This window comes from Artibeus jamaicensis, unplaced genomic scaffold, assembly GCF_021234435.1.
Source record: "Artibeus jamaicensis isolate MK-2021 breed Jamaican fruit bat unplaced genomic scaffold, CSHL_Jam_final contig_548, whole genome shotgun sequence".
Taxonomy (NCBI): Eukaryota; Metazoa; Chordata; class Mammalia; order Chiroptera; family Phyllostomidae; genus Artibeus; species Artibeus jamaicensis.
Window position 1 is genome coordinate 930,679 of NW_026521883.1, and position 17,001 is coordinate 947,679.

Consider the following 17,001-nt stretch of genomic DNA (forward strand, 5'->3'; position numbering starts at 1 on the left):
CTTGGACCTTACCCCCTCCTTTTCAGGAAGACAGTCTTAGGATGTTCACCTTAGTCCGAGTAGCCTAATTTGAATTAAGTATGGGGGGGAAAAAGAGAGCTTTAGGAAGGGGCAGGCTAGCTAGACAGCCTCTGTGTCCCGCTGTCTTTGAGTTGCCTGGCAAAAAGTTTCCTGCCATACATAGTTGGCTCTTCCTCAACTACTTGTAAATCACGCATTCTCGATTCAGAAATCTAATACCAGTCCCCACCCTGCCCTCGCTGCTGCCTTTTCCTCTTTTGTCCAAAATGCCATACATACCCAATGTTGCCTGTCTTTGGAATTTTCATGCATATGTGAATTCCCTATGTACAAGTATTAAAATTTTTTACTTTTCTCCTCTTTATCTGTCTGTGTTAATTTGAATAGTAGTTCAACTAGAAAAACTTCAAAGGTGGAAAAAAAAAGTACTAATTTTTTTAGCCCCCACACCTGCAAGATAGAGGTATCCAGCAAGTAAACTGACACAGGAGGAAAGAGAATAGGAGGAAAGGAACAAGGCAGTTGTCTTAGAAACATTTCAGTGAGGAAAAAGTGTTATGGACTGAGATTACCGGTGTCTTTTTCCAAAAATGTTTACAATGGCCATATACCACTGTTACAATCAGAAAAAGATATGCATGAAAGGAAGGTGCAGCCACTTTTAGACCTGACAGCAAGGTCAAATACAGAACTGTGTCTGTTAGCAAAGAAGATCCCTGAAGACCTTGCTGCAAAGCTCTGTGAGGAGGACAGAGCCAGAGTTCGAGGTGGAGCAGTGACTGGAAGGTGAGAAAGTGAATCTTAGCAACTGTTTAACAAAGCTTGGGTGTGGAGAAAGTCTTGTACATACCTGTCACCTTAAGTCCTTTCCAGGAATAAGGTGAGATATAACAGTGAATCAATTAAAACTTGAACAACTTTCCTCCAACAGAGGCCAAAATCCTGCTTTCAAGTAATTCCAGCATTCCTTTTAGTCTGTAACTTCTGATTTCAGCTCAAAAAAACCTGGAAAAACTCTTCACCTAAACACAGTATACAACCAAAATGAAGACCCTGAAGAGAACTTAATTTTGCCTAGGAAAAAAAGTGCTTGGGTAAATCCCAAAGTCTAAAGAATCACACTAATTGTTGTCTGTGAAGGGATGAACTTGATCAATGAGCAATCGAATGGCAATATGAGGTTAGAATAAGGAAACCACAGAATTTCTTCATGTTAACAAGAAACCTAACATGAAAGGCAGATGCCCGCTTTTTAACTTGTCAATCTATGGTGCCTTTCTATCAAAACAGTTTAAAAGATAAAGCACTTTCTGTTTCTTTCTGTTACATTAAAGGTACATTTTGGAATGCTAATGCCAAAAAGGAGTTACCATTTATTAGCATAAGAGCTACTCTTTATTTATAAAAAGTTAGAGGAATAAAATAGAACAGTCTCTGAAAGACTCTTCCCCAATGATACTTTAGAGGGGAAGCTTTAAAAATGTAAAAGCTTCCAAAGAACATCTTGTCTTGCTTTCTTCACTGAACCACCACAGAAATGATTAGCAACTCCAGTAAGGCATACAGAACAAAAGCCATTGTTTTTGCAAATGAAGTGACAGGGCTAAAACAACTTTTGAAGCCCCAAAGTTAGACAGTGGTAGAATTAAGATAGGAATTAGATAAGAATCTCCTGGAGCTATCCTTTCCTTGCTACAAAAAAAAAAAAAAAAAAAAAGAAGGCATATAATATCTTAGGTTCAATTATGACACAAATAAAATAACTCTGACAGCATCTACTTCAAGAGCCTTCGTCTTGCAAACTGGGACAATTTTTCTTAGGTGTCACATAAAACTTCTACATAGAACTGTGATGAATTAAAGTAGACATACATCACATAGGAAGCCATACATTCTTATGTAAAAGTGGTAGAAATGCAAAGACCAGGAGGGTGTGAATACAGGCAAAGGCATTAGAAAAGACTAACCCACAGGCTCTAGGCACTGACAAAATGCATCCAGCCCCAGCAAAGTACCTTAACAAAACAACAGAACAAACTCTAGGCCAGGAAAGATGGTATTTCTCAAACTGAGCTCCAAAATATTGGGGGCTTTTTTTCAGTGAGTTAGTTAGTTCACTCCTTTTTTTCTTTTAAAGGAGTATTCTCTAAAGCTAGTTCGTAGGAATTTTGAACTTTGCCTCAGGAGAGTTGGATGGTTAGTAATGCACAATTTAATGGGAAAACCCTTTACAGTCTGTTAATAGTACTGAGTAATACAGAGAACAGCATCATGAAAGGTTTTCAGGAACTCACCGCTCACAGCTTTCATCATTCCTGGAATTCACAATGGTATTTAAGTACAGCACATACCTGCTTCACAATTATCTATGATACAGATTCTATATCATGATTATATACCAAACAAAGCTAATTTCCAGGAAATAAAGGTTATGATAAGCTTGATGGGGCATCAAAGTATATAAAATATACTGAAAAGGAGTATTACAAGCTGGGAATGGTAGCCACTACATTGCTGTTTACTCTATTGCGATCACAACAGAAGTGACCCCTAACACAATTCAACAGTATTACAAAATACTGAATTAGTGATATGCTAGTTTACATGGGTTCCCCCTCCCTTCTTTTCCCAGAGTAGGAAGAAAAAAGGAGGGCCTGAAAGAATACTGGTTTAGGCTGTTACAAATGATTAAGTAACAGCTGGGGACAAAGATGAAGTATTTCATTCTGGTTCAATGTACCATGTTTACCTAAATTAACACAGAGAACAGCAGTTCACAGAATTATTTCCTATTGCTCCTGTGACATAATGCCCAACACAAAACACGCGAAGTCCCAGTTTATCACCACCTAGTCAGATAAGACATCTACAATTTGGTAGCCCCAGCTAGAATAAACACCAAAATCCAAATGAAACCCAGTAAAAAAAAGTTTGGTCACCCTTCCTCCCCTGAAAAATCATTACTATATTTTGAAAAGTGTATTACCAAGAAAACCCTGCCTCCACAGATTTTGAGATATTCGGCATTCCCGTTAAAACCCTCTTGCTTATTTTCCCTATCCTAATAGTTCTTACAGAAAACAAAGGAAAAGAAAACCTTTAACCTTTCGCATAACAAACTGTTAACTTCCTTGAGTGAACTGATGCTTTTTTCTACTTTGAAACCAATCATTCTTCCACATACGAGAGAGAACCCCCAAAATGATTTTATTTATAAAAAGTTGTATATTCATCCTTACATATTTAAACGGTCAGTCACCTTCAAAGTACTCTCCATTTGCTGTAATACACCTATTGAGACATTTTTTCCACTGCTCAAAATAGACAAGTTTTTGAACTTGGCTATTTTGATGCCTCTTAGTGCTTCTGCCATTTTTTTGTTTCACCTCTTCCACATGGGCAAAACATTTCCTTTTGAGGACCTTCTTTATCCAGGGAAACAACAACGAAAGTCACCACGGGCAATATCAGGTAAATAAAGAGGGTGAAGCATGGGGGGGGGGGGTCACAGTGTTTTGGCCAAAACGTACTGAACAATCAGTGCAGTGTGGGCAGGTACGCTCAAAATCACCCATCATGAAATATGCAAACTCAAGAGTTTTCCCAAAAAGTTCCCTGAAGCCGAACACAGCCTCTCACACCACCAGCAGATACAAATGGGTTCTAGAACACCCACCTACCAGGGGGGAGCCTATACTACAAGGGCCTGCCCTCCATGAGATAATTCTGGGGGGGGGGGTCCTTCCTCATATACTGCATGTAAGTTTATATGTATTTAAGGCAATTTTGGACATGACTTGTATGTGACATGCAGTACTTTCAAAGAGCTGATCAGAGCTTTAACCACATGCCCTATTTGACCAAAACGTAGCTCAGACAAAAGGATGTCATCTTTCCTAGGAAGTAAATCTTAAAGATTCTATAATAATACTAGCAATGAATAGTTCAAAAACCCACTAGGTGCCAAGTAGAGTTTGATATGAAAAATGAGAGAATAGCTACTAACTCTACAGTGTCAATGCAAAAACATACTGTGCTTGTCTGCCAACATACACACACACACCTCTGAACTGGGTGCCTCAACCTTGAGCCAAGTATCAGGCTGGCCCATTGGCACCATTTTAAGTAATTAAATTTTAAAATGGCTTCTCAAAGAAAAAAGGGAAATAGAAAGGTCAAAATTCAGGGTAACAAATATTAAGGAACCAAGCGAAACAGTTTGCTTGCAGTACCAATGCAGACAAAAGAGTGAGCAAGACTTCGTCAGCAGCCTGGGTAAGGGTGGGCGCAGTCGGGGCATTACTTCGGAAATCAGACTCAGAGTGTTCACCAAGGAAATAAAGCATTTACTGACCACAGTCCTGACTGTGCCCAGCTGTCCAGGTAAGTACTCACTCATCCTTCCACCACATTCCTCTAGCATCTGTTGAACCATGGACAGAGGTGGCAGTCTATGTACTGGCTGGTCAAGGCACACTTTGTTAAGGATCACCACTTGAAAAGAAATGAGGTTTATGGTCAACAGAAAACTGAACAAACAAAGAAACAAACAAACAGACAAAAACCCTGTTGCTTTGGGGCCTGTTTGTATAACTCACCAAAGCCAATTTGAATATTTGAGTTAAAAATTAGTATTTCTAAGAGGTTAATGTAATAAATCTACACTGCAGAAAACTAATCATTTGGCACCAAGAAGCCCAAACTGTCATGTTATTGGACAAAAAAAAAATTTTTTTTTAAGAATTAAAAAACCACACTGTGGGGTTTGTGTACTAGTCTTGTCTCTCATATAAAACGACCCCTTGAGTACATGGAAGGTGTGTTTTCTTCTTTGTACCCTATGGCCAGCCCACTCTGCAGATTTTGACTAAACCTGGAATTCCTAACACCAAATATGAAAGACACAGTTATAACAAGGTATAAAGAACTCTCAATTCAGGATAAGCTTGGGGCCTTTAGAACTGGCTTTGCATAAATCTAGACTTTAAAACGAAGCCATGGGGTTAAAAAAGCTCTTACTAAGTCTTATCCTCTGGAAATTCCTAGGTGATATATTTACTTAACATATTGTAATCATAGTGTACATACAATGCTGTACTTTTCATAACAAGTATTTTCCATATAATTACATGGTCTTCAAACCCATCAATTGTAAATGTGTGCCAGAATTTATTAAACCATTCTCTCCAACCCTGGACATTATAATGTAACATCTTCATGGATACAATCTCTTGTGCATTTAAGGGTATATCCTTGTAAGTCTCCCAGAGTCATGGGTGTGAGTATTTTCATGACCAGATATATCTTGTCCAACCACTCTCTAAAGGGGTAGTGTTAACTTACACTGCTACCACCAAGAAAATCATGTTAGTTTTATGGCAAAGGTTTTGTTATTCAAAGATAATTGTTTTTATACCTAAAGAAAGAAACCAATGTAGAACTAGAGAAAGGAGATACAAATAAGTGAGAACAGAATAGCTATTTCTGCATTAGAATAACAACAGCTTTAACAGCTCTAAAATGTTTACTGCGTGCTAGGCACTGTTCTAAGCTCAGAATATCCCCCCAAACTTGAGTGCATACTCTATCTCTAATTGTAGATGAAGAAACCAAAGCAGAGGAAAGCTGAAGAACCTGCTGAGATCACACAGCAAGCACATCAAGGAACCTGGATGCACATGTGGTCAGGAGCCAAAGCATATCTCACCTACCACATTATGCAAGGAAGGAAGCAGATGAGGAACACAGGAATAGGGTACTCCTTAGCAAGGTACTACTCAGTATCGTAAATGAAGACTTAGAAATCTAACTGTGAAAGGAAGCAGAATTCAGGCTATGAGTTTAATATGGATGCTTTAAGTGATGCCTTATTTAAAATTAATCTAGTGTTTATCAAATATTTATTAGCCCACTAAGTTTCAGGCATTGTGCTAGATAGACTCTGGAGCTTCAGCATGAAAAAAACTGACAGAATTCCTGCCCTATGGCAAACTTGAGAAACACACATTCATCCTGAGCCTTTCACTGATCTCTAAATCTAAAAGTTTCCAATTTATTGAATCAAGTTAGCAATAGAAGCAGACATCATTAGAAGCACTCAAATTTTTTTTTTTGCAAAGAGAAACTTCAAGAAATGAATATACGAGTCTACTTTGTTTTATTGTGCTTCGCTTTATTATACTTCCTACAAAGTGAAGGCAAGCCCCTGCCTTCCACCAGCAAAAAGATTACAACTCGCTTTTACTGTTGAGACTTGCTTTACTGGGGTGGTCTGGAGTCAAACCCACAATATCTGAGGTATGCTTGTATTGTCAAAAATGAAGTCTGGAAGAGGCACAAGGACAGGTGACATCACCAGAGAATAACACTGGGCTGGAATGACTGTACAGAACACACAGGGGAGAAAACACAGGGATGCTGTTCTGGTGTTGATTTATAATAGACTTATTTATAAAAATTAGTTCTGTAGAATGAAAAGTGCTAGAGAACAGAAGACAAAATATAACCACAGGTAAATGGAAAACTGTAAAATGATAAATCTATAAAGAATAAGAGCAATAAGAATAGGAATTAATATTAATATGCTATGTCTAAATTTCATAGGTCCTACCATCTCTTTCAGGTACCAGACTATGTAAAGCTACATACAACATTTAACATTTCTCCCAAAATGTACTGTGGCAAAGATAAAGTTACTTTGCTATACTTTTTAATGTCACTCAACTGCTACTTCATCATGAGTGTATTAGTTTGCTAGGGTGGCTTGAACAACAAAAACGTTACTTCTCACAGTTCTGGAGACTAGAAGCCCAAGATCAAAATGGCATTAGATTTGTTTTTCCCACCACAGGCCTTTTTCCTTGGCTTGCAGGTGGCTGCCATCTCACTGTGTCCTCACGTGGTCTTTCCTCTGTTCATGGCCCCTCCTATCTATCCTTGTGTTCAAATTTCCTTTGCTTCTAAGGGCACCAGTCATTAGATTAGGGCCCACCCTCTCTCTATCCAAAGCAGTCACATTCCAAAGTACAGGGGGTTATGACTTTGACACACGAAGTGAGGAGAGGCATACAATTCAGTTCATAACAATGAGGTAAATGCAAGAAACTCACAGGTTCCAGTTTGATGTTTTAAGACTGTGTAAAATAAAAATAAAGTTTTTTTATTTGACCTCTGTATCATTTAAATTGGCTCAAGAGAACACTTCAAATGGTTCAAGGACTCGCTGCCCCAATAATAATAAACAGCTGGGTAGTAATCTAACGTTCTGAAAAATATGTCTGGAAGGGAAAAAATTGTTATTCCTATTCATTAAAATCTCATTTATACACAAAACAGTGGTTATTGATCCTTTTTTGCAGCCACCAAGCCCTTTGAAATTCTGATGAAATCAAACGAGGCTCGCCTGAGAAAAGGGCTCCTATCTACCAGGCTTGGTACCGTTGTTCACAAGTCACAAATCATCTCCCTAGAGCTCGGCAGGGTCCCTGGACTCGGGTTAAAGAGCACTGACTCAACAGACCATTTATTATCTAAATTAAAAACTAAGGGTCCAAAAAAAAGGGACAAAATACTTGAAATTAAAATTATCTTGAAAAATACAGGGGGGAAAACTTTAAAAAAATTTTTAAAAAGAAAAAAAAAACAGGATATGTGGTAACCATATTTACATTTAGCTACTTCCCAAATGACTGGAGGCTGTTAACAATCAACCAAATAATATCAGAATAAACTTTAATCCTACCCACCAACAATAAAGGAAGGGAGACAGGAAAAGCGAAAAGAAATAATATTTCAGAAAATCTACACTAGAAAACCAACCGAAGTTCAGCACAAAATCTTAGAATAAAAGAGAAAATAACAATAGATAGAAATCACTACAAGGTTTCTTATTTACTTGAAAAAGATCCATTATTTTCTTTTGGAAAAGAACCCAACTCAACTCAAAGCCAACAAACATAATGTTATAAAATTTAAAAACCTGGCTTGTATTCTATTCTCTCTACTCAAAGGCTGTCCCAGACTTTCCTCAAACAGCAGCTCTGGACAACTGGTGAGAAGAGAAATGGGATGTGGAGTTCCACCATTCCACTTCGGGAATTCTGTGGGTAATTTCAGCAAGGTGGAAGCTCTCAAGGATGGGGACCTTTGTCTGCTTGCTTTACCACTGCTTCCCTAGAGCCTCACACAAAAAAATGTCTGTTGAATTTGAGTGGATGATGTTTTACTCTAAATGAAACAAGTTGAATCTGAAAAACAGGGTAAAAATGTAACATCCATTTCTACTGCACAAGCACCTCAACAGATCGCTCTAACCTTGTGTTGAATCTAACAAAGTACAGGGTAGGGCAAAGTAGGTTTACAGTTGTTCATATGGAAAACAATACAATAAATAAACAGTAATACAGGAATACACTGTTTTGTGCACTCACAACTGTAAACCTTCCCCACCCTGTGTTAGCAGCAGGATGAAGCCCCATAAAACTGCTATTCACCAAAGAGATTTATTATACCATTATTTTCTAAAGAGTTACCTAAAAAATAACTTGCTGAAGACCCATCTGGCAAACCGCTGAAAAACTTAAATTTTATTTCCTGATCTATTACTTTAATTGCCCTTCTATGTCCATTTACATGATCAAAAATCCAAGTTCATCTGGAAGGCAGACTCACAAAATCCCCCCAAGGAAAAGTGAAAATCAGTTTTATTCCACCCTGACCATACTTACTAGCTCTAACTAAAGAAAACTAAGCTTGAACAAGATCTGAAGAGAATAAAGAAGAAAGGCAGTAAGAATATATGAGGGGAAAGAAGTCAACTATCTGGTCACCTGAAAATTTCCCATTAGTTCCTCCACAGACATTCTTATTGAACTTGACTGAGCTGGTCAAACCTTAGGCTTGAGAGCACTTTCTAGTGCTCCAGCTCAGCTGCTTCCTTTAAAATGAATACCAATCAGGTGACTGGGTTTTTTTTTTCTTCCCCTAAACAAATTCTTTCCAGAAATAAAAGCATATTGTCATATTATAAATATTAATAGGGAACTATTGGGAAGGTTCTTAAAGATACCAAATGGACCTCCTTAGATAGTACTCAAGTGCAAAATGCAGAAGTTATGTAATGGGACTTACTGTAAACTAGAAAACTAGGAAAAAATCAGATTATCTTCCAAGCCTCTTTTATAATTTCAGACAAAATATAACTGCACAATTTTTTTTTTATAGAGAGGGGAAGGGAGGGAGAAAGAGAGGGAGAGAAACACTGATGTGAGAGAGAAACATCAACTGGTTGCCTCTTATATGTGCCCCACCCACCACACCCACAACCCAGGATGTGCCCTGACCAGGAACTGAACCCAGCAACCTTTCGCTTTGCGGGACCACACCCAACCAACTGAGCCGCACCTGTCAGGGCAAACTGCACAATTTTGAAACCTAGGTTATCAATAAGTAACACCAAAGCTAACTGTAGTAAGGAGACATATTTTAGACTTTTTTACTCTTAATCCAAATCAAGCCTAAAATTGACTTTCAGAAAATCAAGTACATTAGGCTCATTAAAAAATAATAATTTACAGCCCTGGGCCTGCGAACCAAAAGTTGGTGGTTAGGTTCCCAGTCGTCAGGGCACATGCCTGGGTTGCAGGCCAGTTCCCAGCAGGAGACGCATGAGAGGCAACCATACATTGATATTTCTCTCCCTCGCTCCTTCCCTTCCCCTCTAAAGATAAATAAATCAAATCTTAAAAAAAAAATAGCATATTATGTAAAAATAATAATAATTTACATAACCAGGCAAGACTTTAAAACAGCACTTTATATTATACAAGTAGGGAAGTTACACACTAGATGTAACTATGTATATTTATCCCTAATTAGTATTTCTAGCTGGGAAATAGCCATCAGTAAGCGCTCTAAGACAACTTCCTAACTAAATGAACTGTATGCGTGTGAAGTCATTCTGCAGTAATCAACTACCCAATAAAGTATACTGCATATCTTAATACCAAATCATGTACTATGTTTTAATCACTGCTACTAAGTCAGAGAAAAAGAACACTAATTCAAAATAACTTAAAGATATTAAATGACTCAAATACAATTTTCTTTCCTCATAAGTTTCAATTCAAATATAAATGGATAGAATGACAGAAATAGATATCACCATTTTCCAACTTTTAGTGAATTAACAGATCAAGGTATTAATCATCAGTCCTTGCTAACATCACAAAACTGAAACACAACCAGACATTACATCCCCTGGTTAGAGAAAAAAAGCACTTAAAAAAAAAAATCACTTCTTATCTGTTCAATCCTCAGAGTCAGCTACCAATTTACAGTGAACACGAGAGAAATAAGTTGAATACCCAAAGGATATAAAACAGCAACATCGCCCTGGTCATGTGGCTCAGCGGATCGAGTGCAGGACTGTGAAACAAAGAGTAACTAGTTCCATTCCCAGTCAGGGAACATGCCTGGGTTGTGGGTTTGGTGGCCGGGGCACGTATGAAAGGGCAGGTCCCCAGTAGGGGACACATGAGAGGCAACCACACACTGAAGTTTCTCTTCCTCTCTTTCTCCCTCCCTTCCCCTCTGTCTAAAAATAAATAAATAAAATCTGAAAAACAAACAAACAAAAAAGGCAAAAATCTAGATTGGGGAGAAACCGTAGAACAATATAATAAGGCTAGTGTCTTCAAGCAAATTCCAAGAGAAACAGAGAGAGTAGCCTGTACATTAAAAGAGATTTAAGAAACCAATATGTGGATCATGACTCAAACAGATATAATATAAAAATTAGTATATGTGTATATATACATGTACATATATGAATTTTAAGTCCTCATCTCTTAGATATACATCCTAAAATATTTTTAGATTAACTTATATGATGTCTGAGATATCCTTCAAAACAATATGAGAGAGAAGAAATGGTTGGGAATATAGATCAAATGAGAATGGCCACGAAACTAGGTAATGGCTAAGTGAGGATTTACTACTCTACTATTTCTGTGTTTTTGTACATAACTAAATTCTCCCATAATTACTGGTTTAAAAAGAGAGAAATAAATAAATGGAAACACTTGGAAAACACTGGATGAATGAGCCTAGAAATGTCCATTAAACACACACAGTGTGGAGCTGCATCCGATTCAATCTGGAGTGAAGAAACTGTGGAATTCTGTAGTTCCTTGGCAGGGCAGCTCCGCTGAGCTCACTGTAGTAAGTTCCTCCCCAACAAGCCACAGGCTGTCTGGTACATCCACTCCTTCCTGGTTCAGACACAGGGCACTAACCAACATAAGTTCTTGTCCTACTCCACACCCATTACTGAAAGCTGGACAGGAAATAAATCAGAAAGCAACAGGAAAGATGAAATGAAAGGGAGACAAACTCACAGTCAAATAAAAAAGAACAAAGCCAACAGTGGTCAAGAACAATCAATCCATTTTTTAATTACATATATGGCTTTTGATCCTTTTAATTTAATGAATATATTACATTTGTGAACATAAATACATATTTAATGACATAATTTAATGAATATTTTAATTTTGTGATCAGATATACAAGTGGCAGTTCACCTTAGAACACCAAGTGCTTGGTCCTTTTTTTAAATGTGCTTTAAAGTATTTTAAATGAGCTGTGTGTGTGTGTGTACACACATACATTTACATAACGAATGATTAGTGTCAGAAGAGTCAAATCAGGTGTACAGAGGCTCCTAATTATATGTACAGTATTATTTATGACTCAAATCCCAGTGGTTCTCCATTCTTTAAGGAAAAATAAGCTGTAAACCAAAGTCACTTCAAGATCATTTTAGTAGAAATATTTCTCTTTGCCCAGGAAATGGTTGAAGACCCTGAAATAGCTGAATGTATGTAGATCCAAGATGAACAAAAAACCTAAAGGAAAGCATTACATACTATCAATTCCTGAAGGCAGGGGTCCCTGTCTGCTATTTTACAGATTCCCCCACAAGATCCAGCACGAAACACTTCACACAGAAGAGCAGCTCAGTGAAAAGTAAATGCCAAAAACTATCCTACAATAGCATCCTAGTCTCCTGTATCTTCTTCAGGAGATACCTAGCTTCCAAATAAAGAGGGAAATGATAAGAAACTCCTCTGACTGAAAAACACCTGCCCTTCACCGTCACGGAGTCTCTAACAGATCTCACCTAATCTGCTGGGTGGGAAACCCAGTTTGACAAGGCAACCTGGAGCCCTCTGGAGACACTGCCTAAACTCAGTTCCCCAAATCCCACCATACCACCCACAAGGAAGACTGTTCTACCACAGAAAATCCTCATTTCTCTACAGAGCCTCAAAAATCAATACCTCGGTCATCAAAGGGCATTACCTAGCCCTCATGGCACACATAAACTAATTATTAAAATTCTATGGCAAACAAAAAATATACTTTTTGCCAATCTGACCAAAAAAAAAAAAAATAGGAACTTTGATTCATTCACATTGGATGCCTATTGCTGTGTTGGCCGCTGTTGTTTTTTACTTTGACAGTCTAAGGGAAAAGAGTCCAGTGCCCTGGACCAAACAGTCAGGTACTGCATACTTTAAAAATTCTTGTTATTAGCTAGACACTTCAAGTGTCTAACTAAGGGATACTTGGGTAGCCCAGAAGTGGATGCAATTAAGCAACTCCGCCCACCCATCTCCTTCCTGGTTCAGCACCCTGCTCTCTCCGAGGTGGGAGGTGGGAGGTGAAAGCACAGAGGACACTCTCCAGGCCCTGGTCACCTTTAATCTTGTTTACTTTTCTGTGAGGCGGTAAGTAGTTTGGCCTGAGTAACAGCATTTTCCCAACACTCTAGTTACTTAAATCACTCCTAAACAATATCATATTTTAAAGAAAATCCTACTCACCAGCCATGTGCAAACATTTTCCTTTTTCCTAACAAAGTTATTTAATTCAAAACTGTCAATTTAACTAAGGTAAAAACAATATTCCTCTGCACAATAACCTCCAGGACAGAAGAGTCTACATATGCAGCCATTCAGTTATGAGTTATGCAAGCCCCAAGCCATATCCCTTAAATACAGACACTAAGTCCCAAACAGAAACACTATAAAGTCTCCCCATGAGTCTTTACTACACTAAACACAGCTGTCTAGGGTCATGTTTACAAAGATTAAAAAAATCAGCACTACCAAAATTTCTGATAAACAGACTCCTACACACCCTAACTAGAAAGGAGGAGCACACCAAGAAGTTTAAAAATACTTCATCTTTAAGGGTTATAAAAAGAAACTATGCCCTATTATCAAGTTTTGGTTATTCCTGTAAATTATATATATATAATGTTACTTTGAAGCCACAGTGCTTCATTAATTACTTTAACAGAAAATTCTAACTTCCCTGGTCCTAAATTACTTATAAAGTATGCAGAGTTCACACTCAGAACCCTTAGGTACCTCAGTTATTAACAAACTAAACCACAAAGGAGAACTTAATACCCAAGATCGGATTTTAGTGACAGGTTTATAGATGGCAAAACTATACGTACCAAACAACAAAGCCAAATACTGTAAGAGTTAGAAATGATACAAAACTCCCTCACCCAACATTTCTAGTTATAATTCTATTCCTCTCTTTCCTACTGCCCATCTTATAAAAAAAGACTATTAGTACAAATAAAGTAACAGTTGTCATAATATACAAACTGCTGAAATTTGTGAGTCATGGGTCCTGCTTTTCCTTTCCATCCTCAAGGCAGGCGCCTACTCCCCAGGCAAGGTGGCCCTGTAGCTAACAAACCATAGCTCAGTAGAAAAAGAAAACACACACACTCACATCTTCCCTAAGCCTAACAGCACCTGAGCTGTACAGGATTGTTTTATATCTACAAAGCACTTTCACAAACATCTCTTTTGGCTCTCTTTCTGTTCCTAAGCTCATTTGTATCTTGGGTCTTTGTACCAGCTGCTTCTTCTTTCTCTCCAGTCTCTGCATGCCTAGCCCCATGGGATTCCCATGTCACCACAAATCTCGCATCCCTCAATACTTTTGTATTGCAACCTCACAGTCTGCAACCACTGAGCCAAAAAGCGGATAAAAGTTAAGAACCTGAAATTTGCTCAAGCTCACTGGAGTGATGTAGCTATTGCTTCAAATTGACATTTTCTGACACATTAAAGAATTCAAAACACAATATATTTTGAGTTATAAAAGATTTAAATAAACACCAAGTTCCCCGTATGAAAACATTTTGCAGTATATCCTACGGCAGGAACTGACTTGCACTTATGCAGACCCCCGCAAAAACTTAAGACAGGTTGAGACAACATAGGGAAAGAGGGAACACCCAGAAATCAAGTTTTAAATTGGTAGATTATTCTTGAGCTCACCTCACTGTTAGCATAAGTGTACAGTATTTCCTAAGTTTTCAATACTGAAACTAAATTTAGAGAGGAGGTGGGAGGGGATAATGAGGGGAAGGGTTTTCAGGAACTACTATATAAAGGACACATGGACAAAACCAAGGGGGAGGGTGGAAACATTGGCTGGTGGGGGAGTGGTGGGAGAAAAATGCAGACAACTGTAATTGAACAATAAAATAGTTATTTAAAAAAACTAAATTTGGATGGATACAGAAAAGTGATGTCTTGCCCACCTGATGCCATTCAGCTCTAAATTTCCTGCATGGTTACAGAAAACACACAGATCAAAACTAAAGGTAAATGCCTATCGCAGGCTCTCATTTGGAGAGATGGGAGAAGGAAGGGGAAAACATCAGCAGAGGAACAAAAAACAGGCAAGTCAAACAGGAAAAAAGTTATCTTTGATTGAACTTAACATGAAAACAAAAGCTAGCCATAGGTAAGAAAAAAAAAAGAAAAAAAAACCCTGAAATTAACATTGTTCCTAGCACGGAACTAGGAATAGAGGAAATGGAAATCTCCTTCAATATTAGGAATATTTTATCGAAAAAAGTCAAATTACTGTGGAAATTTTTTTAGTCTTAAGAAAGGACTTACTACATCCCAAAATGCCTTTAAAAAAGTTTGGTTTCCTGAATAGGACCTCCTTACAGCTAGAATTATAAATCTTGAGAATCATAGAGAAATCATGATAACCATGTAGTCATGACTTCATATACTAATACAGAATCAGAAACCCACTTATCACTGCACTCCAAGTTAATGAGGCTCCCAAAGTTAGTTCATGCTATAAATTAGTGTGCCTATTTAAGTCCTAATGGAGACCCAAGTCCCGATTTCAGAAATTAGAATGCCTGAATCTTCCATTCATATTGTCCCCTCTCCTGGTATTAAAATTATTCAACCAGAAAGTTTGGGTTATGCAAGAAAAAGCAAAGAAAGAAGAGTCATCTCAGGAACAATTCAACCAAGCTATATAATGACTCTTGAAATACAGCTTTTGACCCAGAACATTATACCCCACCCCCAAGAACCAAAGTGCTCACTCAGTACAATGAAGATTGAGCCTCTTCCACCCATGCCCTCTCTTCTAAAGGCAGAACAAACATGGTTTGGTTTTGTTTTTCAAAGCTCCTCCTAAAGGCCTAGTCTTCAATTTATTACATACTTTCTTCAGCTGATATAACTAAATGTTATTTAACTTCCTAGATATTCATACTCTTCTGAGTTTAAACTAATTCCCTTGACTATTTAAAAATCTCTGTAGCACTCATTTACTAGACGCTGTTCTTTCTAAAGATGTCTGACCTTATCCATTATGACTCAAACCTCCCCAGTTTTCTAAGAGCCATCTTATCTCATAGTAGGGTAGGATACTCACGTTAAAGAAAGCAGCCTCCTTACCCACTCATTCTTGCAACAAATGTTAATCTGTGGAATTGCTTTTAAATTTTTAAGTTTTAAGAATAGAATACTGTACTAAAGCAAGAATTCAAAAAAAATGCATGTATTTTAGAAATAAACTGCTTTTTAAAAAAGAGACTGCACAAATCTTCATCAGCCCTTTCCTGGGCCCCTCAGCCACAGTTCTCTAGTTTTCTGGGCAGATTCTCTACCAGCACAACCAACTCTGCTATCTGGGGTCGACTGAGAACACTGGGGAATCATCTGAGTAAAATGTGAATTTTGTATATGCTTACATGACTTCTTCTGTAAGAAACACTATTATATACACAAAACTGCACCCAGCTGATCTCAGATGTACAGGAACATACAAAACACATGTACACACAAAACTTCTTAAAAACACAGATGTATGACAAGCATACATATCTATGCTGCTTTCCCTGGAAATTTTTAAATATCCTTCAGCACACCCTGTGAGTTTGCTAGATGCCCTAGAGCTCCTCAAATAGTTCAGGAGATAGCCCCTAAATGCCCCACCTGCCTCCCATCTAATGGCTCTAAATGCCATCTACATGCTGTGCCAAGTAGTCAGTCTCTCTTCAAACCACATAGGTACAAAAATTTTTTTAAAAATTATCTTCAGGACTACAGGTCTGTATACTGTGAAACTGAATCAAAGAAACATTATTTAAAATGGAGTGGGAAGTCCTGAAGGGAAGCCCTCATGCACTACCACTCAGCACCCACTGTAGACTCCAACAGGAAGAAGGGAGATTTTTCTCCTTGCCTGGCAACAGACCCAGCCAATGAGAAACTGCCATGGCTCAGCCAATGGGAAACCAACACACTTGAACTCCTGGTTTCCTTCAATAAACATCTTGTTTATAACAGCCTCTCCCAACTCTCTCCTTTTTTGTTATAATGATCCTCTTCTTTGTTCTCTACAGGCTTCTGTATTGTCTGCCATAGTTTGAGAGTCCCAAATTGCAATTTCTCTACATTTCTGAATAAACTCAATTTTGTTGGTAAAATAATTGGCCATTTTATTTTTAAGGTTGACAACAGTGACTATTCAAAATCTCAACTTCAGAATATGCATGAACTCAAAATATGAATGTCTAATGAGCATCTCAAACTCAACATGTCCAAAATCAAACTCCTGATTCCCTGT

The 17,001-nt window shown here is 37.9% G+C and overlaps 1 protein-coding gene across 14 annotated transcripts in view; it reads right to left on the minus strand.

Annotated features, from left to right (window-relative positions):
* The window catches only part of FBXO34 (F-box protein 34), a 170,748-nt gene that overhangs the window by 101,251 nt on the left and 52,496 nt on the right, over positions 1–17,001 (minus strand). Inside the window, exon 1 of one of the 14 annotated variants that reach the window (XM_053670160.1) lies at positions 10,386–10,624. The exons of 11 other annotated variants lie outside the window; for them this stretch is intronic. Coding sequence is in view for 1 of the 3 variants with exons in the window: in XM_053670150.1 (XP_053526125.1) it covers positions 4,417–4,433 (17 nt within the window). In the remaining 2 variants the exon portion in view is untranslated. Of the gene's footprint in view, positions 1–4,375; positions 4,565–10,385; positions 10,625–17,001 lie in introns of those variants that run through there. 2 more of the 14 variants (XM_053670150.1, XM_053670159.1) reach the window with 2 other exon arrangements.